The following is a 26,360-nucleotide window of genomic DNA, read 5'->3' on the forward strand; positions in this document are numbered from 1 at the left end:
TGGGGGGAGAGTTGGAATAGTCAGCCCAGTGTGAATGGGGATGAGGCGTTGGGGGCTGTTGGTGGTAGTCCTCTGCTGGTGCAGTGTAACCCCGGGGGTAGGCTGCTGTGGAGGGTCCCAGGGTTCAGACCAGCTTGTGGTGTGGTAGGCCTGTTGAGCCTGGCCCCCCCTCTGTGGCTGGGCTTGTGCACGTGCCATTTGGGCATAGGAGGGGGGGGGGTCCCTGCATGGCTCGTGGAGGCACTGGTATCCCAGGATCTTGTTTGCCTTTGGGCCTTAGGGGAGGCTGGGGCTGGCCTGTCTAAGTGATGGGGCCCACTCCTGTCTGCTGATTCCGGGTAGGCCTGGGAGTTTGTGGGGCCCTGAAGGGCCCGAAAGTCCTCCACTCCGTATGAGGGGGTAGGGGAGACAGGGCTGCCCTCCTGCAGGCCGGGATCGGATGCTGCTCGCAGCAATCTGGGGAAGGCATTCGTGCACTGTGTGTTGGGGGATGGATGCTGGATGAAGGCCTCGGCCTGCTCCGCGTGTGGCATGGTGGGGGGGGCTCGCTGGAAGCTACTCACCGCTCGGGGTCCCTCCAGGCTGGGGTCCAGGGGTCTGTGCCATCCGGTGTTCTGGCGGTGGGGTATGCCTCTGTGGAGATGGGAGCGAGGAGGCCCGGGATCGCAAAGCTGCAGCATACGGCGCCATCTTGTCCCCCCCGCCCGGCGGCATGTCGGGCGCTTTAAAGTAATCCCTGAAGGACGTGGAGGAGCCTGGCGGGGGTTGAGATGATCCCCTGGCTGAGGTGGATCATGTGGTCCGCGAGCTGCACATGGATGGATGCGAATTTCCTGGTCAATTCGCCTTGGGGCTGCGGGCTGGAAAGGAGCTCTTAGTCCTCACGTCCTTCCAGGCTGGCTTCCAGTCACGCCCCGTTGGCGGACAATTTTAAAGCATGCTATCCCACATTTGTCCGTGGAAAATCCAACAACAATTGCCCGATGGAGCATACATATAAGTTTATCTTGGTCTCATCAGACTACAGGACATGGTTCCAGCAATCCATGTCCTTAGTCTGCTTGTGTTCAGCAAACTGTTTGCAGGCTTTTTTGAGCATCATCTTTAAAAGAGGCTTCCTTCTGGGATGACAGCCATGCAGACCAATTTGATGCAGTGTGTGGTGTATTGTCTGAGGACTGACAGGCTGACCACCCACCCCTTCAACCTCTGCAGCAATCATATGTCTATTTCCCGAACACAACCTCTAAATATGACACTGAGCACGTGCACTCAACTTCTTAGGTCAACCATGGCTAGTGGAACCTGTCCTGTTAAACCGCTGTATGGTCTTGGCCACCGTGCTACAGCTCCATTTCAGGGTCTTGGCAATCTTCTTATAGCCTAGGCCATCTTTATGTAGAGCAACAATTTTTTTTTTTTCAGATGCTCAGAGAGTTCTTTGCTGTGAGGTGCCATGTTGAACTTCCAGTGATCAGTATGAGAGAGTGAGAGCGATAACACCAAGTTTAACACACCTGCTCCCCATTCACACCTGAGACCTTGTAACACTAACAAGTCACATGACACGTTGGAGAAAAAAGGGCTAATTGAGCCCAATTTGGACATTTTCACTTAGGGGTGTACTCATTTTTGTTGCCAGTGGTTTAGACATTGTGTGAAGTTATTTTGAGGGGACAGCAAATTTTCACTGTTATACAAGATGTACATTCACTACTTTACATTGTAGCAAAGTGTCATTTCTTCAGTGTTGTCACATGAAAAGATATAATAAAATATTTACAAAAATGGGAGGTGTGTACTCACTTTTGTGAGATACGTGTATACATACACAGTATGTATATATGTATGTATATATATATATATATATATATATATATATATATATATATATATTGAAATAATATTGTTGATAAACGTTTTTGCAGCCAAATAAAACAAGTAGTTTTAATTCTCCAGATTTTTGAATTTTAAAAAATAATGCATTTTCAGGACTGGTATGTGAATTTTCTTGGTGGATGTGTAAAACAAACAAAAAAAAAAGATGTGAAGTTAGAGATGCAAAATTGGAAGCAGCCCTTAGCAGTGAAAGGGTTAATTGTAACTTACAAGACTGTGAAGTGACCCTTTCCGTTTACTAGCATATTCTTTCTGATGTTTGTGTATAGGCATATGTTTAATTGTGGGTCCTTACTGAGCTCACAACAGGAAATAAAGCAATCTTTTCTGTGCTTAGCAAAGTTCATAGCACACATTGCAGGAGCCCTTGATTTGCCCTATCTAACCCTTGTTTAATTCAAAGCAGATGAATTGCTCTTCGGGCAAGAAAAAACAAAACTAGCACTAGGGTCAGAATTCAACAATAAACATAATTCAAAAAATAAAATAGGCAGCCAACACATTTTTTTTTTTAAAGTTCTATATCTAGCATTTTCACAAACTTGTAGTAATGGATGCCGACAGCGCATTTGTAACGGTCAAATTTCAGTCATTAATGCTGCCCATTGGGCAAGTAAACCAGCTTCATACATCTATTATCACTCTGCAGTGTTTATTATATTTTTGCCAGGGTTACATTTTGCACTTAGTTTTTGGCTTTGGCCATGATCCCTGACATTACAAGTTAGGCATTTATCAAATTATAGAGGCTAAAGTTCTCTATATTTCCAAAATAAATAGAAAATGTGTAGACATCCATGTATAAAAGCTGGGATATATTCATTGTACACTCACCCCATGATAACTGAATTAAGTTATACTGCTGTAACACATCATTAAACAACTAATGATGTCACTAATGTTAGGTCCTCGTCATTGTTCTTATTGTTTGTTTCATTCATCTAATGACTTGCAGAGTGTATGTGCAAAGCCTAGAAGGCACTCTTCACCAGATTATTAGAACAAAAATGACAAGGTCAAATAAGGACATTTCTACAAGACTTAATGTGCCCTCTAGTGGCCAAAAGAGTCACTTCTTTAAATTGGAACTACATTGCATCTGACATCACACACCAAAAACACTATTTAATTCTTTTTTTTTTTGGAAATCTTTTTTATTTTATTTGTAAAAACACATAGACAATACAACGTACAATAGCACAGCCAACATCTGTCTCTATTTAATTCATTTTAATATTCAAAGCAAACTCGCCCATTTATGCACCCCTCAATGCTTTATTTTGAAGAGAAATCATTTTGAAAAACACCCCCTGGTGTTTGAACGGCATGAGATTCGCATGACACTCCTGCTCGCCCCCTCAAGAGACTTTCTCCACACCGTTCATTTGTTCAGGTGGATTTAAGTGCAATTTTTTATTTTATTTAGAGGATTGCAGCAGATAACAAGAAAAATGTTGACTCCATACAGGAGTTTAATGTATATTCAAGTTCCCTGCAAAGGTACATTTACAAAAGTATAAAAATATCCACAGAGGTATACAGTATGACACACAAAAACCACATTGAACAACCGTGAGGTGCAAATTTTGACTTGGAATTGCACCTGAATCAGACTTCAAAATGTACAGCTCTTTTTTTTTTTAAATAGACTGCAGTCAGCCTGGACATATGTGATTCTATAGAAAGCCAGTACAGTTCACATGTCATGCGAATCTCATGCGGTTCAAAAAGCATCCAATTTGCCTATATGTGAACTGAGCCTACAAATTACTACAGTCAAATTAAAGGGAGTATTAAAAAAATAAAAAATCATGCAATCAAAGTGTAATTTGTTTTGTACGAAAAAAATAAATAAATGTCAAGCTATTTCAAGTGCTAGATAAACGTTTTCATTGATTTAAAATGGAAAATACAACATTTGGCCACTAGAAGGTGCTAAATATAGGAACTTCGTATGATACTTAGCACCATCTAGTAGCCTAACGCAATCTTTTTAGTGTTAAAGCGGAGTTCCGGCCACAATTTCACTTTTTAAATATAAATACCCCTGTAATACACAAGCTTAATGTATTCTAGTAAAGTTAGTCTGTAAACTAAGGTCCGTTTTATTAGGTTGTTACAGCATTTAGACACTTTATAAAATAGAAATTGACTGGGGCCATCTTAAGTGTGTGCATCATGAAGCCAGACTGTATGACTTCCTGGATTTCAGCCTTGCAAATCTCGCACATGCTCAGTGCTGCACAAGCAGTGTCAGATCAGGTTTCAGCACCTGTGCTGTCCAAGTCACATGATTCTTTGAGACTGGGGAGTGCACAGACTCCTGGAAAGTTACACCCACTACATTCCCAGGAGTCTGTGCGGTGTAGGTTAGGAAGCATTAAGCACCTAGGTGCAGGAAGTGGGAAGATTAACTATTCTGCCTAGCAACAACACTTTGAAGGCATCTAAAAAAAAAAAAAAATTCGTAAAGGACTAATGACATTTTTTTAAAACTACTGATGAAAAATGTTATATTTATGGGTGGAACTCCACTTTAAATCAATGAAACACATTTGTCCAATACAGGAAATGGCCTAACCTTAATTATTTTTTTTGCCCCATTCACACAGAATGAATCTACAAGCACTTTCACTAGAAGTATTGCTACTAAACAATGCATGTAAACAATGCAATATGTTGTAACAACACAATCGTGCACCCAGGGCCACTACACAGCTTTAGGCAGAGCAGAGAACCGGGGGGGTGGTACTGTTGAGAAGCGGGGGGGGGGGGCTTTACAAAAAAATAATAAAGACAAATATATGTATAAAAGAAATTATTACCTCTGGGCCCCTGGGCACCTCTGGGCCTTTTAATAAAAAAAACATAAACAAAAATAAAAAAATAAACATTTATAAAAAAAAATGGGGGGTTGCCACATGGGTCCCTGGGGACCTCTGGGCCCTTTAATAATAATTAAAAAAAATGTATGTGATATATATATAATTGTATAAGAAAATAAATAGAAAAAGGGGGGGGGGTTTGCCATCCGGGGACCTCCAGACCCCTAAAAAAAAAATTTTTTTTAAAGGGGGTTGCCTTACAGGTGTACTGCCTGTACCCCCCTGATGGCGGCCCTGCGTGGACCAGCATGCATTTGGTTAAAAAAAAAATGCACATTTTAAAGCGTATCTCTAGCTGACACTTTTCTTTTTCGCTGTGGATAGACTATAGAATGGTTGGAAGCTTTTTTTTTTTTTTTGCGGTGTCCTGTTGAGGAAATGTCTTCTCACTTCCTGTCCTAGACACACAACTGGAAGTGAATGATAATCTCCCCAAAAAGAGGGGAAGTTCCTTCATAGACAGCTGTCACCAGAACATGTGCCCCATTGGAGGATTATACCTCACCACCAATTCTAGTGACAACAGTAATCGTTTGCATTTCTCCTGACTTTCTGTTCTGGTGACAAAGGTCACAGGAAGCAATAAATGCCTACCAGAGGGTCTGTCTCTTGTTTCAATCCAGAAACTAAAATGAAATGTTTTGACTATGGATAAAGTTTAACTGTTAACTGCCCTGAGCTCCCTTGGCAGTTTCCAAGCAATAGTCATGTTGGTACTGCTAAGGCTCCATTCACACTTCGCAATTTGGAATCGCCACGATTCTACCCACGATTCCAGGGTAATTGGTGCAGAACCTGCAACAAGCGTTTGGGTGCATTCATTCCACAAACTAAGTGTGATTTTGCGACTGTAAAAAAAAAATCAAAAAAAATAATCATGAAGCTGTAGCTTTTTTCAGGCAACAAATGCAGGTAGGGCAGCCCATTAAAGTGAATGGGCTACCTAAAGCGCGACGTTCCGAATAGTGTGAAAATCACCCACACAAAATTGTGAGCAAGAACGTGAGTCTGCTACGCGAAGCGTGAATGGAACCTTAAAGCAATCAAAGGCTTTTCCTAATCACAGATAACTCCTTCTAGCAGTGCTCACACGTCCAGTTGGCATGGATGAGCTGGATGGATTTAGGAATCGGGAGTGTAAAATAGCTTAACAGTTATAAGAAGTTTGAGATTGACTGGGGAAGGTGCTGGTCAGCGGCTGCGGACATGGTGCAAGTGCTGGTCAGCGGCTGCGGACATGGTGCAAGTGGTGGTCAATGGCTGCAGACATGGTGCAAGTGCTGGTTAATGGCTGCAGACATGGTGAAGGAGATGTCAGAGGCTGCGGACATGGTGAAGGAGATGTCAGAGGCTGCGGACATGGTGAAGGAGATGTCAGAGGGTGCAGACATGGTGAAGGAGATGTCAGAGGGTGCAGACATGGTGAAGGAGATGTCAGAGGCTGCAGACATGGTGAAGGAGATGTCAGAGGCTGCAGACATGGTGAAGGAGATGTCAGAGGCTGCAGACATGGTGAAGGAGATGTCAGAGGCTGCAGACATGGTGAAGGAGATGTCAGAGGCTGCAGACATGGTGAAGGAGATGTCAGAGGCTGCAGACATGGTGAAGGAGATGTCAGAGGCTGCAGACATGATGAAGGAGATGTCAAAGGCTGCAGACATGGTGCAGGAGATGTCAAAGGCTGCAGACATGGTGCAGGAGATGTCAAAGGCTGCAGACATGGTGCAGGAGATGTCAAAGGCTGCAGACATGGTGCAGGAGATGTCAAAGGCTGCAGACATGGTGCAGGAGATGTCAAAGGCTGCAGACATGGTGCAGGAGATGTCAAAGGCTGCAGACATGGTGCAGGAGATGTCAAAGGCTGCAGACATGGTGCAGGAGATGTCAAAGGCTGCAGACATGGTGCAGGAGATGTCAAAGGCTGCAGACATGGTGCAGGAGATGTCAAAGGCTGCAGACATGGTGCAGGAGATGTCAAAGGCTGCAGACATGGTGCAGGAGATGTCAAAGGCTGCAGACATGGTGCAGGAGATGTCAAAGGCTGCAGACATGGTGCAGGAGATGTCAAAGGCTGCAGACATGGTGCAGGAGATGTCAAAGGCTGCAGACATGGTGCAGGAGATGTCAAAGGCTGCAGACATGGTGCAGGAGATGTCAAAGGCTGCAGACATGGTGCAGGAGATGTCAAAGGCTGCAGACATGGTGCAGGAGATGTCAAAGGCTGCAGACATGGTGCAGGAGATGTCAAAGGCTGCAGACATGGTGCAGGAGATGTCAAAGGCTGCAGACATGGTGCAGGAGATGTCAAAGGCTGCAGACATGGTGCAGGAGATGTCAAAGGCTGCAGACATGGTGCAGGAGATGTCAAAGGCTGCAGACATGGTGCAGGAGATGTCAAAGGCTGCAGACATGGTGCAGGAGATGTCAAAGGCTGCAGACATGGTGCAGGAGATGTCAAAGGCTGCAGACATGGTGCAGGAGATGTCATAGGCTGCGGACATGGTGCAGGAGATGTCAAAGGCTGCAGACATGGTGCAGGAGATGTCATAGGCTGCAGACATGGTGCAGGAGATGTCAAAGGCTGCAGACATGGTGCAGGAGATGTCAAAGGCTGCAGACATGGTGCAGGGGGTGGTCAGAGGCTTTGGAGTGGTCCGGTCTTACCTGCTGATGTGACGACGAGGAGCAGTCACTGTTCCGAAACGGAGTGCCTCACATTCAAAAATGGTGCCAGGTGGCGCCATTATGTCACTGCACTTGCGCCCGCTCGACCAAGCACGTACAAGCTTTCTCAAGCCCGGCAGACTTCGGGAACAGCACATGCACAGTTGCACTGTCAGCCCCCAGCCATACTTTATATTGGTGCTGCGGGCAGGGCCGCTGATAGGGGGGGGACCACCAGTCCTCCTGTAGGGGGCCCGGGCACAAAGGGGGGCCCAAACAGCAGGGGGAATTAGTGTGGTTTGGCGGAGGGGCAGTTACAGAAAGATGTCCTGTGCCCTGATGCCCTCTGCAGCAGCTGAAAGCCAGTTTTTCCCCCTCCTCCCGACTTTCAGCTACTGCAGGGAGAAACACAGACACAGGCCATCATTCCTGTAATTGCTTCTCTGACACTGATTCCCCTCCCTGTTCTGCTTGCTTCGGACCCCCCCCCCCCGTGTGCCCCCTTGTTACTGTGATTTAAAAAAAAATTAAATGTAAAACACAAATAAAAAAGCGCTAATTCACACAGGTTCTCTGTTATGTTTTTGTCCGCTAATAATGATTTTAGTGTATTTTTTGGTGAAAATATGGTCTTGATATATTGGGGGGGCCCTGCCAGGTAGGCTGTACTGGGTCCCGTGATTTCTAACAGCAGCCCTGGCTGCGGGTGGACGGTTGGCAACACTGAAGTGGCCCCAGGGCAGGCGGCCTAACGGAAAATCTCCCGTTATACCCAGTCCGACCCTCCCTTACTCTAACCAAAATGAAAAAATAAAGTTTTGCCTATAGTTCTACTTTAAGCCACAGCTATACATTTTGGCCAATTCCTGCTGAATCGTCTGAAATTTGAGCCATGGGTGACCCTGTCATCACCACCCAGATTGACCAAGGTCGATGCGTCAATTGATATTTTCTGCAGTAGTCGGGTGAAAAATTGTAAGCTGAACAGTGCCTGCATCCAATCAGATGAAGCTAATGTTCGGGTATTTAATAAAGTGGTTCTAAAGCCAAAATGTTTTTGCATTCCCTGCATCAAGGTAAAAAAATGTAATCTACTTCTCTACCCCCCTTCCGTGTGTGAAGGGGAAGAGAGAGGAAAATAGATCTAGTGCTGTGCATGGCTGTATCCCTTCTCCCCTCTCTTCCTTTTCACATTGGTTCCTGTTGCTGTCAATCAAATGTAGTAGCGCAGCTCTATAGACACACATTGCTCGGGAGTGAGCCACGCACTGTGTGCCCCAATAGAAAACGGCTTGCTATGAGGTCACGCGAAGAGGAGGAGCCAATACCATTGGCTGGGGGACCCCAGAAAGAGGAGGATCAGGGCTACTCTGTGCAATACCATTACACAGAGCAGGTGAGTATAACATGTTTATTATTTTATATAAAAAATACCTTTAATAACACTTTAACAGCCATGGGTGCTGACAGAATGCAGAAACTGGCAGGGGAGATTCCTCTGTCCACTCTGTTCAGTATGGATGGAGGAATCCCCTAGATTTTGCATGCTTAAAAATCCTACAAAGCTCTCGCTGCTTTGCAATGTTTAGGAGGGGGCTTTGGAGTAATGTTTAATATAATTAACCTTGTCTATACTGTGCTGGCATATCTCATTATCAGTTGTAAACTAGACCTGAACACCATCTGTCCTAACAAAAGGTTACAATTTGTAAACTCATTTCCTGCATTGTATGTTAATTAGGGACAGCTAAGTGAGACCTTCCAGAAACAATTACAACCTGTCATGAGGTCTTTTTTTTGCTGGCACACTGGAATAAGAACACACAACAAATATACTTTTGACTGCAAAATTGGAAACAGGCTAAATGGACAGAAAATGATTAGGATAAGTTTAGACATGTAGTCATTTTTACCTTGGATTACTTCTTAAAGGGGTTGTAAAGTCAGAAGGTTTTTTATCTTAAAGCGGAGGTTCACCCGCACATGACCCTTTTTCCCCTTAGATGGATGCTCGTTTTTTCTGGGGGAATCGGCTAGTTGTTTTAAAATATGATCCGTACTTACCGTTTACGAGATGTATCTTCTCCGCCACTTCCGGGTATGGGCTGCGGGACTGGGCGTTCCTATTTTGATTGACAGTCTTCCGAGAGGCTTCCGACGGTCGCATCCATCGCGTCACGATTTTCCGAAAGAAGCCGAACGTCGGTGCGCAGGCGCAGTATAGAGCCGCACCGACGTTCGGCTTCTTTCGGCTACTAGTGACGCGATGGATGCGACCGTCGGAAGCCTCTCGGAAGACTGTCAATCAAGAAGGAACGCCCGCTCCCGAAGACCCATACCCGGAAGCGGCGGAGAAGATGCATCTCGAAAACGGTAAGTACGGATCATATTTTAAAACAACTAGCCGATTCCCCTAGACAAAACGAGCAGGAATCTAAGGGGAAAAGAGAAAAAAATATATAATTGGGTGAACTCCCGCTTTAATGAATTCTATGCATTAAGATAAAAAGCCTTCTGTGTAGCAGCCCCCTCAATACTTACTGAGCCCCATCTCTCTCCAGTGATATACACGGATGCCTCAGCCATCTGGGACTCTACCTCCTGATTGGCTAAGACACAGCAGTGGTGCGATTGGCTCCCGCTGCTGTCAAACACAGTTAGCCAATCAGGAGAGAGGGGGTGGGGCCGAATAGCAACTCTGGGCCAGATCCACATAGAAAAGGACAGGCGCAGCGTATCAGAGATACACTACGCTGCCGTATCTTACCTGGCTCTTAGTCGAATCCAGGAAGATTTTGCGCCGTAAGTTACGGCGGCGTAGTGTATCTCTCGGCGCGTAATTCAAATCGGCATGTAGGGGGCGTGATTCATTTAAATGAAGCGCGTCCCTGCACCGACTGAACTGCGCATGCGCCGTTTCGAATTTTCAAATTTCGACGCGGGAACAACGGCCATACTTAACATGGCAAGTCTATCTATACGCCGCAAAATACCAGCCCTAACTATACGCCGGAAAAAGCCGACTACAGACGACGTTAGAAAATGCGATGGCCGCGCGTACGTTCGTGGATCGTCGTAAATCCCTAATTTGCATACCCGACGCGGAAAACGACGCGAACTCCACCCAGCAGGCGCCGAAGTATTGCACCTACGATCCAAAGGCGTACGAAGCCGTACGCCTGTCGGATCGAGCCCAGAAGCCGTCGTATCTTGGTTTGAGGATTCAAACTAAAGATACGACGCGGGAAATTTGAAAGTACGCCGGCGTATCAGTAGATACGCCGGCGTACTCTCACTGTGGATCTGGCCCTCTGTGTCTAAATGGATACACAGGGCTGCAGCTCGGCTCGTGTGCCCCCATAGAAAGTTGCTTGCTGTGGGGGCACTCAACAAGAGGGAGGGGCCAGAAGCTCCAGCCAGGAACTTGAGAAGAGGAGGATCTGGGCTGTCCTGTGCAAAACCACAGAGCAGGGAAGTATAATATACATATTTTTTCTACCAAAACAACAACAAAGAAGACTATACAATCACTTTAAGTAAGCCATACATTATTCAATTTTCTTTCCTTCAACAACGAGTGGAAGGCAGGAAAATGTATTGATTTCCCCATCAACACAGTCAGTGTTGATGGGGGAATCCCTCCCGCTGCGCTATTGTATTCTGACAGTCCCCACTGTCACCAAGACAAAGATCACGGCACGGTCACAAGAAAAGTGTGACAGGCTGCTTGTGCTGAAGTCAGTTGATAAATCAACTTCAGCACAACCAGCCTGCCCATACATGGATCGAAAATTCACCTGGTTTCTGTTAAACGACCCGACTTTTCTATGGCCGGCTTTAGAGGAGTGGTAGAAAAGTGTCTTGCAGCTGTGAACTTTTTATTTTTTTAGGTGAACAGTGATTTTCAATGGGATTACCGCTCTGTAAATGTGAGATAAGTGTTTGTCTTGCAGTTACAATGACTTCTATAGGCAACTTTAATGGGCAGCTACAGAAAGCCAGGTTAAAATTGCCACAGCATGTGTACAGCTGCCTCTTGCTATGTTATCTTTTAGAGGGGCTGTTGGGGAGCTGTAAAAGTGTGGCTCAAATGCCTGTTTTTACTGCCCATCTCAATGAGTCCTTAAAAGCAGTATTAAACTTATAAGCAAACGTTTATTATTTTACAGTTTACCAATTCTTAGACAGTTGCATTGGTTTCCTTTTTAGGCTTTCTTTCCAGCAAGTCTGTTGTTTTTCAAAAGCACAAACTCTCCAGCAAAATGTATCAGTTTACATAGATGGGAAAAATCATTTAACACTAACGGGTTATTAATACGATCAGCTTTTATTTATTCATGCAAAATCTTTAACCCAAAACAACTTTCACACTTGTAGCTGTTCGCCACCATTGTTTTTTGCGGCAAGCTTTTAACCCCCGCTAGCGGCTGAAAAAGGGTTAAAACCGCCTACAAAGCCCCACTTCAATAGGCAGGACTGCTTTAGGAACGGTGTATATACCACTCCTACAGCGCCTCAAAGATGCGGCTGGCAGGCCTTTTTTAGCGTCTTGCCAGCGCACCGCTCCAATGTGAAAGACCTCAGGCTTTCACACTGGAGTGAAAGGAGCAGCTCTTCCAGGCGCTATTTTTAGCGATATAGCGCCTGCAAGGCTCCTCAGTCTGAAAGTAGCCATGACTAAGCCAGGGCCGATCCGCCCTATAGGCTCACTATGCAAGCCGCTTAGGGCCCCACAAAGTTGCGGAGGGCCCCCCAAATTTCTAGAGGCCCCTCACCCCGCTTCTCACTTTAATGTAAGATGTCATTTCCGACAGCAGAACACCCCCACCCCCCACTTCTCAACTTTAATCTTCAATGTCACTGTCGGCAGCAAACCCGATTCCCCCCCCCCCCTCGCTTCTCAACTTTAATGTGACATGTCATTTTGCTTAGGGCCCCAGGGGGGTCAGGATCGGCACTGGACTAAGCACTGATCTATAGTGTGAAACGCGTAGGCTGCTACCCCCATTTTTGTATTTTGTAGTGCATTTTCCATCCGTTTTACAATAAAGACAACCTAAAGGTTTTTTGGAGTGCGGCTGTCCATTTCATAGCCTTTACATTTTGCCTTGTGCATTGCCGGCACCCTTGATCTCCTGAGAAGTCATTGATTGTTCAGCATACCCACCTGGAGCGGTAACTCCCTCTTTCAGTCTGAAAGTTGCCTAAAGTGTGAGCTGAAGTTTGGCTTCAATTTATTAGTGTATTTAAATCTGCTAATATATCTAACACTCCCCTCCCACCCAGACTGACAGTGCTGCTGTCTGCTGTGCTCATTCCTCCAGAGTTGTATCTTACTAATACAGGAGGTGTGTTACTGGCCATATCACCAGGTGAAATCAGAGGGGGAAACGGCAAAGAAAAGAAAACTGATGCAGCCACCACATCTAATGATTAGTAAGCTGAAATATAATATATTTTTGGTTTTGGGTTTAATACTGCTTGGGAGGTAGGAATATTTTAGTTCCAACATTCTGAATGCCAGCAAATTCCCTCATTGGCATCTTCTACCCAGCTTCTTCTGGGTGCTGGTCTTCACCTGTCTAAATTGACCAGTGTGTGATCACTTCACTTCCATACATTTTATTTATTACAGGAACTTATATAGTACTGTCAATTTACTCAATTTTTATATTTCTAAAGGTGCTATTGAAATTACATTTTTACCACGTCTGTAACAACCAGGGCTTTTTTTCTCAGAGAATAGGTGCAGGGACTCCTCCTTGAGTCACCTTGACTCCGCCCCCTACCCACCTCTGAGCACCGTTCCTTGGTTCCACCTCCCAATACCACCCCTTTTAGAGAATACAGAAACAAGTATCATTTTATAGTGCTAAGTATTTTGTATAGAATTTGTAAAGAAATTGTAAAGATAGGCAGTAAAATGGATCTAGCAACAACGGACACCCCAGTGACAAAACACTCCCAACAGCCAGCATCAATAGACCCTCTAGCAGCCAGCAATATTAGACCTCTCCCTTAACAGTAGATCCCTCCAGCAATGATTGACCTCTTGAAACATAGGACCCACCCCAGCAACAATACAACCCCCTCTGGCAACAACAGACCTCAACAGAAACAATAACCCCCCCCCCCCGCAAAAATAAGTCCCCTCCAGCAACAATAGATTCCCTGGTAGCCAGCATTAATAGACCCTCCAACAACCAGAAACGAAAACCCCTTCATCAACAGTAAATCCCTCCCAGCAACATAAGACTCACTGAGCAGCAATAGTTCCCCCATGAACAACAGAAGATCAACCCAGCAACAATAGACCCCCATGCTCAGCAAATAGATTCACTCCAGCAACAACAGATTCCCCAGCATCAATAGATCCTCCAGCACCCCTTGCCATTACATATATTCAGTTCTGGAGTTGCCGAAACTGCGTTCCCCCGCGTTCCCGCTGAAAAAAAAGCCCTGGTAACAACCCAATGCAATCTACACATACAAAGAAATCAAAACAAATCATTTAAAAAAATAGGTTATGTGTTATAAAAATGAAATGACATAGGAAAAAAAAGTATTGAACACATAAAGAAAGGAAGGTGCAAAAAGGCTTGAAAGCCAAGACACCAGCTGAAATCTATCAGTAATTAGAAAGCAATCCTGCCCCTTGTCAGTGCAAATTAATACAAGCTGGTTCAGTCTCAACTGATGGCCTATAAAAAGGGTGTCTCATTACCAAGGTGTCACACAAGAAACACCTCAAGACCTTTGCAACCCTATTGTTGCAAAACATACTGATGGCATTGGTTACAGAAGGATTTCTAAACTTCTAAATGTTCCAGTGAGCACTGTCGGGGCCATAATCCGGAAGCGAAAATTTCATTTCACCATAAACCAGCCACGACCAGGTGCTCCTCGCAAGATTTCTGATAAAGGAGTAAAAAGAATTATCAGAAAAGTTGTCCAAGAGCCAAGGACCACTTGTAGAGAGTTTACAATACCTGGAATTAGAAGGTTCAAGTGTTTTAACCACTTGCTTACTGGGCACATAAACCCCCTTCGTTCCCAGGCGAAATTTCTGCTTCCGGCACTGCGTCGCTTTAACTGACATTTTCGCGGTCGTGCCACGTGGCTCCCAAACAAAATTGACGTCCTTTTTTCCCCACAAATAGAGCTTTCTTTTGGTGGTATTTGATTACCTCTGCGGTTTTTATTTTTTGCGCTATAAACAAAAAAAGAGCGACAATTTAAAAAAATATATTTTTTTTACTTGTTGCTATAATAAATATCCCATTTTTTTTTTAAAAAACTATTTTTTTTCTCAGTTAAGGCCGATACGTATTTTTCGATGTATTTTTGTAAAAAAAAAAAAAAAAATCGCAATAAGCGACTGGTTTGCGCAAAAAGTTATAGCGCCTACAAAATGGGGAACAGAATTATGATTTTTTTTCATTATTTTTTTTTTTTTTACTAGTAATGGCGGCGATCTGCGATTTTTATTGGGACTGCGATATTGCGACGGACGTATCGGACACTTATGACACAATTTTGGGACCATTCACATTTATACAGCGATCAGTGCTATAAAAATGCACTAATTACTGTATAAATGTGACTGGCAGGGAAGGGGTTAACACTAGGGGGTGAGGAAGGGGTTAAATGTGTAGCCTGGGTGTGTTCTAACTGTGTGGGGGGAGGGGGCTGACTGGGGGAGGTGACCGATGCTGTGTCTCTATGTACAAGAGACACAGATCGGTCTCCTCTCCTCTGACAGCACGTGGAGCTCTGTGTTTACACACAGAGCTCCACGTCCCTGCTGTTACCGGCTGTGTCACCGACGATCGCGTGTACCCAGCGGACATCGCGGCCGCCAGGTACACGCATCGGGTCCCCAGCGATGCGGCGGCACAGTGGTTAGCCGCCACACGCCCCCCAGTGGCGTGCGCGGGTACTGCTTTCAAATGACGTCCACTTGGCACCTGAGAACCGCGCTGTTGACGTCTTTTGTCAATAGCGTCTCAAGTGGTTAAAAAGAACAATAACTAATGCACTCAAACACCATGGCCTGTATGCACCCTCACCACACAAGACTCCATTGCTGAAGAAAAAGGATGTTGAAGCTTGCTGCAAAACATTTAGACAAGCCTGTGAAATACTGGGAGAATATAGTCTGGTCAGATAAGACCAAAATTTAACTCTTTGGATGCCATAATACACACCATGTTTGGAGGTCAAATGACACTGCATTGGCACCCCAAGAATACCAACAGTGAAGTTAGGAGTTGGGAACATCAATGGTGTGGGGTGGCTGTTTTTCAGCATACAGTACTGGCAAACCTCATATCATTGAAGGAAGGATAAATGTACCAAGACATTCTTGATAAAAATCTGCTGCCATCTACCTGGACGATGAAGATGAAACAAGGGTGGACATTTCAGCAAGACAATGATCACAAACACAAAGCCAAGGAAACTCTCAACTGGTTTCAAAGAAATAAAATAAAGCTGCTAGAATGGCCCAGCCAATCACCTGACTTGAATTCAACAGAAAATAACTGGAAAGAACTAAAGATCAGAGTTCATAGAAGAGGCCCATGGAACCTTCAGACTAGAGCACAGAGGGGCTCACAGCAGGGGTCCGATGCGTCTCCATTCACTGGTTCAGGTCAAATTTTAGCCCAAATTTTTGGCTGAAACAGGCCAAAAGACACAGAGGGCTCCTGTGCAATTTGCACCGGAGATGTGCGAACAGGCACCATAGAGAGTCGGTTACAATCTCCTGCTATGCAAATTGGATGCGGGGAACACCTGCATCCAATTAAGCAATAGTGAGAACCCAACCTCAAGATTTGAAGACTGTTTATGTGAAACAATGGGACAAAAATCACACCTGAGCAAGGCATGCGACTAGTTTCTCCATACAGGAGGCATCTTGAAGCTTCCATTACCAACAAAGGATTCTGTACCAAGTATTAAATACATTTTAGTTAGCGTGCTCAATACCTTTTCCCTCTGTCATTCCATTGTATTACACATAACTTAATTCCTGAACGTATTTGTTTTGGTTTCTTTGTATATATGAATTGCATAGGTTGTTACTGATATGTGGTGAAAATGTTTATGTGAATTATGTCAACTATTGTATACTGAAGTATAACAGACATTTTATACGTTTCAAAAAGCTTTTATTGATAATTGCATTAGGTTTATGCAAAGAATCCATATTTTCAGTGTTGACCCTTCTTTTTCAAGACCTCTGCAATTCACCTTTGCTGTCAATCAACTTCTGGGCCACATCCTGACTGATGGTAACTAAGGATGAGCTCTGGCGTGTTCGCATAGAACACGTGCAGAGCCCGCCAGGAAGTGAGCACGGCGCTGTGCTAATCACAGCCAGGGAGACATTTCACGATGCTCGGCTGCAGGGATCGTGAAATGTCTCCCTGGCTGTTATTAGCGCAGCGCCGTGCACACTTCCTGGCGGGCTCTGCACGTGTTCTATGCGAACACGCCAGAGCTCATCCTTAATGGTAACCCATTCTTGCATAATCATTTGTGGTTTTTTTTCCACCTGCCTCTTGAGGATTGACCACAAGTTCTCAATGGGATTAAGGTCTGGGGAGTTTCCAGGCCATGGATCCAAAATGTTGATGTTTTGTTCCCCAAGCCACTTAGCTATTACTTTTGCCTTATGGCAAGGTGCTCCATCATGCTGAAAAATACATTTTTCCTCACCAAACTTGTATGGTTGGGAGAAGTTGCTCTCAGAGGATGTTTTTGTACCACTCTTTATTCATGGCTGTGTTCTTATTCAAAATTGTTAGTGAGCCCCTTCCCTTGGCTGAGAAGCAATCCAACACATATGAATGGTCTCAGGATGCTTTACTATTGGCATGACACAGGACTGATGGCAGCACTCATCTTTTCTTCTTCAAACAAGGTTTTTTTTTTTTTTTTTTGCTAGATGCCCCAAACAGAAAGGGGGGATTCATCAGAAAAAATTACTTTACCCCAGTCCTCAGCAGTCCAATCCCTGCACCTTCTGCAGAATATCGGTCTGTCCCTTATGTTTATCCTGGAGAGAAGTGGCTTCTTTGCTGCCCTTCTTGACAGCAGGCCATCCCGTAGAACAGTGGTCATCAACCCTGTCCACTAACAGGCCAGGTTTTATGTATTACCTTGGGGAGATGTAGACTAGAATGCTGCAATCACTGAGCAGCAAATGATATAACCTGTGATGAATTTCAGTTATCTTGCAAACCTGGCCTGTTAGTGGGCCCTGAGGACAGGGTTGATGTCCACTGTGCGTGCAGCCATTCCTGAGCAAGCTCTGCACTGGAGGAACCCTGATTCCGCAGCTGAATCAACTGTAGGAGATGTTCCTGGTGCTTGCTGGACTTTTTTGGGCGCCCTGAAGCCATCTTCACAAATCCAATTTTTTTTTTTTGGGGGGGGGGTTAAGTTCATGTTCATGGCAAAGAGGGACTTTGCAATTCATCTGATCACTCTTCTTAACATTGTGGAGTATATGCAAATTGCCATCATAAAAACTGAGGCAGCAGACTTTGTGAAAATTATTATTTGTGTCATTCTCAACACTTTTGGCCACGGCTGTATATTGTATATGCACATCAGTCCCTGCCCTCAAGGAGCTCAAAATCTAAGGTCCTTAACTCACATTCATACATGTACTAGGGCCAATTTAGACAGGAGACAATTAACCTACCAGCGTATCTTTGAAATGTGAGAAGAATCCGAGGAAACCCACACAGGCACAGGGAGAACATGCAAACTCCAGGCAGCTAGTGTCGTAGCTGGGATTTGATGACCCTAGTGTTATGTGTAGGGGCACAGTCAACATTTTGGGATGGGAATGAGGCAAACCTATTAGAGAAAGTATGTAGGCATAGGACACACACCCTGTCATGTCCTCTTAAAGGAGAATTATAAAAAAAAAAAAAAAGAAAATAGTGCTTTTTTTTACCACTACTATTACTTTATATTGGCTTTTGATATTTACAAATGCAGCAATTTAGAAATGGGAAGAAAGGTTTAGCACTGGAAAACTCTTTTTGAAAGATAAAAAGTGCATTTTATATACAACTATATATAGCAGACCAAAATGAGGGACAAATGAGGGACAGAGGGACTGTGTTGCAAATCAGGGACAGTCTCTTGAAATCAAGGACTGCTTGGAACTATGCAGTCATCCCGGCACATATCCATAGCTCCCAACCATCCCTGATTTCTAAGGACTGGCTCTGATTTGGAGCAATGTCCCTCATTCCTCCTCACCCCCCCCTCATTTTGGCCTGCTCAGTATAGATGTGCATGAAATGCACTTTTTATCTATCAAAGGGTGTTTTCCAGCACTAAATCTCATCTGATTTTTAATTGGTTGCATTTGTAATTTCAAAAAAACAATATAAAGGAATAGTAGTGGTAAAAAAAACGGAAAATTGTATCATACTTACCAGTAATTTTCCTTTCCTGGTGCCTATCCATGGCAGCATACCTGTGACAAGCTCCGCCTTGGCTCCTCCCTCAGGACTAGTGAATATTATAAAAGTGTTGGTTAGCACAGCCCCCACATTCTCCGTAATATAGAATACCGAAGGGAGGGATTGTATGCTGCCATGGATAGGCACCAGGAAAGGAAAATTACTGGTAAGTATGATACAATTTTCCGTTTTCCTGGTGCCTCCATGGCAGCATACCTGTGACAAATAACTAGCTGAGATGGGTGGGATGATTCAAAGAGTTTTTTTTTTTTTTTTTATCATTTAAAAGAAGAACCAAAAGGCCTATTCGCCGTCTGACTGCCGAACTCCACTGATGAAAAAGAGCTCCACTCTGCAAATTTTTCAGAAACATATGCTGGGACGCCCCAGTCGTTGCGCTGCGAATAGCTTCAATTGATGCACTCGCTCTTGCCGCCCAAGAGGCAGGAACCGCTCTGGTGGAGTACGCCCAGACTGCCAAAGAGGATCACAGTCCTTTTGCCCTGTACACCTTGTGGATGAGCCACAAGGCAATCGTTCTTGCTGGCGCCTCCATGCCCTTGTTTTCCAACCTAGGGAGTTAAAAACAACCTGGTAGAGTCCCTGAAGGATGCCGTAGCCTGCGGATGTCACCTGAAAGTGGAGAAAATGTCCAGCTCGTGAAGGGAACCTGAGCCCTGTCTTGAAAATGTTGGAAGCGCCCAAGTTTATGACATGTTCGAGGATGATATGACCTTGGGGCTAAATCCCCGAACAGTTCCGAGTTCCACTCTGTCAGGATAGAATATGATAGGATTATAATCCGCTCCTAAATCTGGGAGTACTGCAAACATGTCTGCCAGAGATTATGGCTATGCAGAAGAATAGCTGCATGGTTAGATTCCAAAGCGATGTTGACTCTGAAGGGACAAGAGGTGAATTGGCTAAGGACTCTAGGATGATAGCAAGGCCCCGAGTGGAAAAGAATGTTTAGTTGGCGATCGGCTCTTTGACGGCTTTGAAAAATTGGATTATTAATGAATCCTCTGTCCATTTTAACTGGCTGCTGCTGAAATTGCCGCTGCACGTACCCTTAGTGTACTCAAGCAAGACCTAGGTCTAAGCCTGCCTGCAAGCATTCAAGAATTTGAGAGGATGATGGAGAATCTGGAACACCGCTTCTGCCAATCATGAAGGCCCAGAACCTGTTCCGCACCTTGTTTGTGGTTGTACTGGATGGACTTGAGTCTTTTCTCAACTTGATCAACAATGTAACTATATAAGCCTATCCTATATCCTGTTTGTGGATGGCTTTCTTGCCCTGAGCAGGGTTGCGATAACCTTGTTGGAACATCCTATGGATTGGAACCTTTCCCTTTCATCTGCCAGATGTGAAGATCCAACCTGTGGGGAACTGGATAGGTGCGACGTACTTATGACAGGAGAAAGGTATTATTGGAACCCTGACTGAAGGCTTGGTATTCAGGTACATTGTTGTGGGAAAACAAGGATGTCTTGGCCAGTGCGGTAGGCCTGCTATCACCGTCATGGTTCCTACCATGAGGCTCCACAGGAGCTTTGGAATGAGAGACCCTGGAAAAAAGGCATAGACCAGGTTGCAGGGATCGCATCTACTGCTTCTGCTTGGGGATGAGGAGGCCTCGGGACGAACTTTGAAATCTTGGTGCTGTCGCAAATAGGTCCGGCTCGAGGGGACCCACTGGACCACTATCTAGGTGAAAACTTTCTGGTGCAGAAACCATTCTTTGGAATCAACGAACCCCCGAGATAGGTGGACGGCCCTTGAATTGAGATGACTGGGCAGAAAGGCTGTTTTTAAGTCTTTAGATTCCTTTCTGCCCAAAGGATTATTGTTTCCACTTCCCTCAGCAGGTCCTGCTGTGCATTCCTTCTTGTCAGTGCCAATAAGACACTGCAGCCCTCTTGGCCATTCGGAGGTGGGAACTGGGTTGCCTGTACCTCAAATTTCTAGTGTTAGCAATGCAAAAGGAAGGATTCCTGAACCTCCAGGCTATTCGATACTAGGCATGTTGTATGGAAGGACCATCTTCCCTGCCCTGAGATCTGGATCTAGTGTGAGCCCCCACTTGCCGCACTGGTATCGGTAGTAGTTGTGATCCAGTTGACATGTCCTGATGGATGCGATTTCATAAGCGTGTATTTCTTCATCCACCCATGTAGACTCCTGGGCATCAGGGTCGTCAGGTATATGGATTGAGATAGATACGGTCTGTTCTGTCGCCTCCAAAACTCTGGCTGGAAATGTCTCGAATGCTAATACCATAGTGATGCATGACAACATCTGGCCTATTAGGCTCAGACAGTTCAATGCCCACAGGTAGGATGTCACACTGACTCCCTTCATCTGCCGAATAGTGGACTTTACCTTTGAGGCGGGAAGTTTACTGTACTGTTCTGTTCCACTAATTGGGCTGGATTCTTCACCATGGGACAAAGGTCATTCTGTAGTGGTGTACTTCAGAGTCCTAATTCTCCTGGAGGGGTTATGATAGCAATTAGGATCTTCATAAAGACTTTTGGTGATGTGCAGAGGCCGAATGGGAAGGCTCAAAAATTGAAGATGTACATGCCCCACTGCAAACCCTGGATATTTCAGGAGAGGAGTACAGGTACATGCAGGTAAGCATCCTGCAAGTCTATTGATAACATCCAATACCTCGGTTGGAATAAACGAACAATCGTTTGAAGCGAAACCATTTAGAGATTTCCAGGAGGATCTTAGCGAGTTAGACTCTTCAGATCCATCACGGAACACCAACCTTCGTTTCTCTTGGGAACTAGAAACAGGGTGGAGTAAAAACCGAGAATCTCTCTGATAGAGGTACTGGGACCACTGCTTGCTGCTCCTGCACAGGAGAGAAGAAAAAACACTGTAGTGCTTCAGATTTTCTGGGGGAACCTCGACACCCTTGTCGGAAAAAAAATAAGATTTGGAGGGGGGGTGTCTATAAACGCCCAGAAGTGACCATATTCAACTGTGAAGACTACCCAGGGATCCCTGCACCTTGAACCCGGATCCTCGAGAAGTACTTGAGTCTGACCCCCCTTGGGAAAAAGGATTTGGCAGAATCCTGTGGAGGTAGGCATGAGCTTCCGCATACGGGCTTGAGGAAGGTGGAATGCTTGCTTCTCTAGCTCTGCCTACAGCCTTCTTCCTTCTGGACTGTCTGTAGTCCTCACTCTTGGAGTATTAAAAACTTGGTGCGAATGAGCTGGAGCACCCGGATCGTCTGTCTTGGGGTAACAGGCCTAATTTCCCGCCATTGATGCGAGAGATGGTCTTACCCAATTTCTCCCTAAACAAGGCTTTCCCGTCAGAAGGTATCTTGTACCAGCTCTGTTTTGAGGCAATATCTGTTGACTATGGTTCCAGTCACAAGGCCCGTTTGGCCATGACTATGTGGAGCATTGACCCAGGGGAGCATAGAAAAGAATCGATTGCGGATTCACCAATAAGATCTGCTTAGAGCTTTAGCTCATCTAAGGCCCTGGTGGTATCCCCCTTGGGATATCCAGTTGCATTGCGCACTCCATCACATCTGTCCAGACGTAAAGGGGGGTGGACATTGATGTCAGGGCCATCGCAGGATTACAAGTGTTTGCCCACCGTCTGGTGGAAGATCAAGATCCAACCTTCTGTCTAGTGGGTGCCTAAGTGAAGTCGAGTCCCCTTTTTTAATTTTTTATACAAGAGACATAGAAAACAAAACAGCAGCCGGCCAGTATTTACTGAGCCGAACAAGGCCCAACGTGGCCCATTACACAGGTACAATCAGTGACCTCTAAGTGAGGTTGAGTCTTACATGGGCAATGTGACGTTCTTTGCCAACTTTACCACCACTCCATCGACTACTGGAGGGCTTCCAAGCATTGCGGAAACTGCTTTTGAGGAGGTATAACTTTCCTAGTTGAACAATGGAGAATTCTCTCTCCGTCCTCTTCCACTCTTCCTCAATCACACTCCTCAATTTGCCCATGAGAGGGAAAAGGCAATCTGGAGGAGAAAAGGGAGGCACGATTTAGACTTCTGTGCCAGTCTCCTCCCAGCCGATTGCTAGTTTCACCGCCTGCACATACGGCTGGACCGTGGTGAAAGCGAAACAAAAGGCATCATGGACATCGGAGAAGTCCCCTGAGATAGTATTCTCTTCCTGATGTTTGAAGGAAGAGACAGGCGTTGGGCGAGATTTCACTTGAAGATGGCCCGGGAATGGACGCCTCCGCCTATTGCTCCAGAGTAGAAGATGCCGGTTGTTGTGGCGGCATTGTGGGGCCCAAATCCGCAAAGGAACTCTCTCCCGCGTATTTAGGTAGGTCCGCCATTTGCAGGCTTTGGCCCTCTGCCACTGGGCAATTCCGCCAGACCGGTTTGTCTGGAAGTGGGGTGACTCCACGGGTCTGACATTTCGGGGATCTAGGCTTCAAAGAGCGCGAGTGACGGCGTTTATTTGGCCGATGATTACCTGCCACTCCTATGATCCCTATGCCTGGACGACCCGTCTCCACGTGGACTAGAGTCACCATGGTCCACATGTCGCCTTGAGGTTCTCTTAGACATCTTCTGGCGTACAGGGCTGAAAAGAAAGTACCAGCCTCAGTGCACTCTTTTCCTTTAAGATCTGTAAGCTTACCTGAACGTAGGTCCTTACCTCATCTGTAGAGTAGGATCTTGTACAGGTGGCGAATGGCTCACACTGAGTGGATTTAGCAGAAGTAGCAGCCAAGAAAAGAATAAAGAGGAAACCAGGGGTCAGATCCTAATCTGGGGATTTACCTCTGAATAAATGGTGTGATTTTTTTTTTTTTTATTATTATTCCCGGAGACACGAAAAAAATATATTTTATTTTATATGTGTATTTATCTTTAATTATTATCTTTTACTTAAGCTATATTTCTTCTACTTCCCCTTTTTTTTTTTTTTTTTTATTTAAATAAACATATAATACACGTATCCGTCTTATTTTTAAAAGAAAACATATGTATGCATACATTATTATTATTTTTTTTTTTTTTTTTTTTACTTTTACTTACCTGAAGAGAAGAGAGTGTTTCCCTGGAGCCATCTGACTGCGTAGTACTTCCTGCAACCTTTAGGTGTCTCACTGAAGCCACTAGAGGGATCCATAGAGGCGAAGAATGCTTTAGACTTGTGCCTGACATCTTGTGGGCAAAAAGCGTCGCTCTGCCCTCATCCAAAATGGCCACCGCAGCCTCCGGATCCACCGCGCATGCGCCGACCGTCGGGACGAGAACCCGGAAGACGCGCACCGCCGGCGCATGCGCAGAACGCGACTGAGGACGCCGAACATAAATAAAAAGCCGGCGCTAAGCGAGCGCGGCTCCTAAGGAGCTGGAAAAGTTTACAGGGGGCTAGGCACAATAAGAAAGGGGAATGAATACAAAGAGGACTAGTGCAAGGCAGGATTGGGAGAAAACCTGGAGAGAAAACAAAAGTAAATGCAGAAATGGCTGCTACCTCTGTAGCCAACAACTGAGCAAATGCCTAAACACCACTGTGCAGATAGAGCTCTTAGTTAAGAGACAAACTGCTTGTCCCAAAAGATCCTACAGAAGGGACTCCCTACCTTATCAGCGCATTTAGCTGCCCAAGAGAAGGGACCGCGTCCGGGAGAGGCTTGAACCCAGACGGAAGCTGCCGAATGCAGAAGGTAAGGACAACCGACCAGAATTCACTGCCATGAGGTATGAGGAAAAAAAGGAGAATGTGGGGGCTGTGCTAACCAACACTTTTATAATATTCACTAGTCCTGAGGGAGGAGCCAAGGCGGAGCTTGTCACAGGTATGCTGCCATGGAGGCACCAGGAAAAAGCACTTGTGGGTTTAACCAATCTTGTTTTTTTGTACAATTCTCCTTTTAAGGGGGTGTGGCAAGGGGTGTGTCTTATGCCTGCATACTTTTGCTGATTGGTGTCCCTCATTCCCATCTCAAAAAGTTGATAGGTGTGCTGCGCATGCACAGCTCAGAACATTCTATAGGGGATTGGTAAAGATTTTATTGCAGAAGAGACATTGCAGTTCTGCAATAAAAACCTTGACTGCTTGCAATTTATTTTATCTTTAGTTCTGCCTTCATTTTTTTTTTTTCTTAGTGGTGATTCTCCAACATTAGTATGAATGAAATAAATGTAAATGATATGTAAGAAATGTTGTGATTGCTATGTGGACCATACTGAGCCAGCCCCCAGTGTGCCATAGAGCCCAGTACAGGTGAGCAGTAATAGTGATCAGCCTCTTGTTCTCTAGGATCCATTACTGCTGTCTGTGTGCGGCTTCTTCCTCCATTGATGCTGCTTATCACTCTCTCCTTTCCATTGCCCTGCTCTCTCTTCCTCTGCACTCTTCTCTTCTACAAAGAAAAGAAATGCACGCTGCGGCTTTGTTACTTTCCCAAACCTGCACAGCAGCCCTATAAACCCCCCTTTTTTTTATCCCCTTCTTCTTTTCTTCTCTCCCTCCCTCCTGCGCCGTGCTCTGTATGGCAGCGGGGCCGGAGTGCGCATGCGCGTCCCCACTGCCAGCCGCCGGGTCTAGTGTTGAGCCGCAGACAGATAGAGAAGGCACTGCTGGCTGGCATCGTCTTGTTGCCCTCTACCGCCTTCCTCTCTGTTGGTGAGGGCAGCAAAGAGCCATCTGAAAAGAAGAGGACTAAAATAAAAAGCCCTAGGCATGGTGAGTAGGAGAGGTGGAAGCCAGCGTTCTCCTTCATGCAACCCGTCGCTGCCATCTGTGTAGAGGAGTGTTCTGTGCCGCCCGGGCTATGGGATCCCCCGGAGGAATACATCGGCCCCGTACACTGGATGAGTCCTAGGAGGGGCCCCACACCTGACGATGATTAGAGCACACCATCGGGACCAATACCTAATGCCAGGGACATTACCCTAATTACCTGGAGGAGCCCACATCACAATAGAGGACGAGGCAGCCAGGAACACCGCCACCGAGCTGTGCTGGAGCTGCAGGAGGCGCCGCTAGCATGGTAACTACCCATGGCACTCTCATCTGTCTGTGTGAGAGAGAGAGAGCCGGGCATCGGGGGGTTAAATCCTGCCAATCACACCCACCCCCACCTTCATCATCATCACCAACCATACCTGTCTGATCCCTACACAGCACCTCTTTATTCCCATCTATATAATAGGTGTGTGTACCTGTCTGATCCCTACACAGCACTTCTTCATTGCCATCTATATAATAGGTGTGTATACCTGTCTGATCTCTACATTCCCATCTATATAATAGGTGTGTGTACCTGTCTGATCTCTACATTCCCATCTATATAATAGGTGTGTGTACCTGTCTGATCCCTACATTCCCATCTATATAATAGGTGTGTGTACCTGTCTGATCCCTACATTCCCATCTATATAATAGGTGTGTAT

General features: G+C 45.4%; 1 protein-coding gene across 9 annotated transcripts in view; it reads left to right on the plus strand.

Annotated features, from left to right (window-relative positions):
- The window catches only part of MLLT3 (MLLT3 super elongation complex subunit), a 358,426-nt gene that overhangs the window by 20,802 nt on the left and 311,264 nt on the right, over nucleotides 1-26,360 (plus strand). For 2 of the 9 annotated variants that reach the window (XM_040359582.1, XM_040359585.1), the window contains exon 1: nucleotides 25,283-25,957. The exons of 1 other annotated variant lie outside the window; for it this stretch is intronic. In XM_040359582.1, the coding sequence (XP_040215516.1) occupies nucleotides 25,955-25,957 (3 nt within the window). In that variant the 5' untranslated portion in view covers nucleotides 25,283-25,954. Of the gene's footprint in view, nucleotides 1-25,282; nucleotides 25,958-26,360 lie in introns of those variants that run through there. 6 more of the 9 variants (XM_040359591.1, XM_040359619.1, XM_040359599.1 and 3 more) reach the window with 5 other exon arrangements.

Source organism: Rana temporaria, chromosome 1 (assembly GCF_905171775.1).
Source record: "Rana temporaria chromosome 1, aRanTem1.1, whole genome shotgun sequence".
Taxonomy (NCBI): domain Eukaryota; kingdom Metazoa; phylum Chordata; class Amphibia; order Anura; family Ranidae; genus Rana; species Rana temporaria.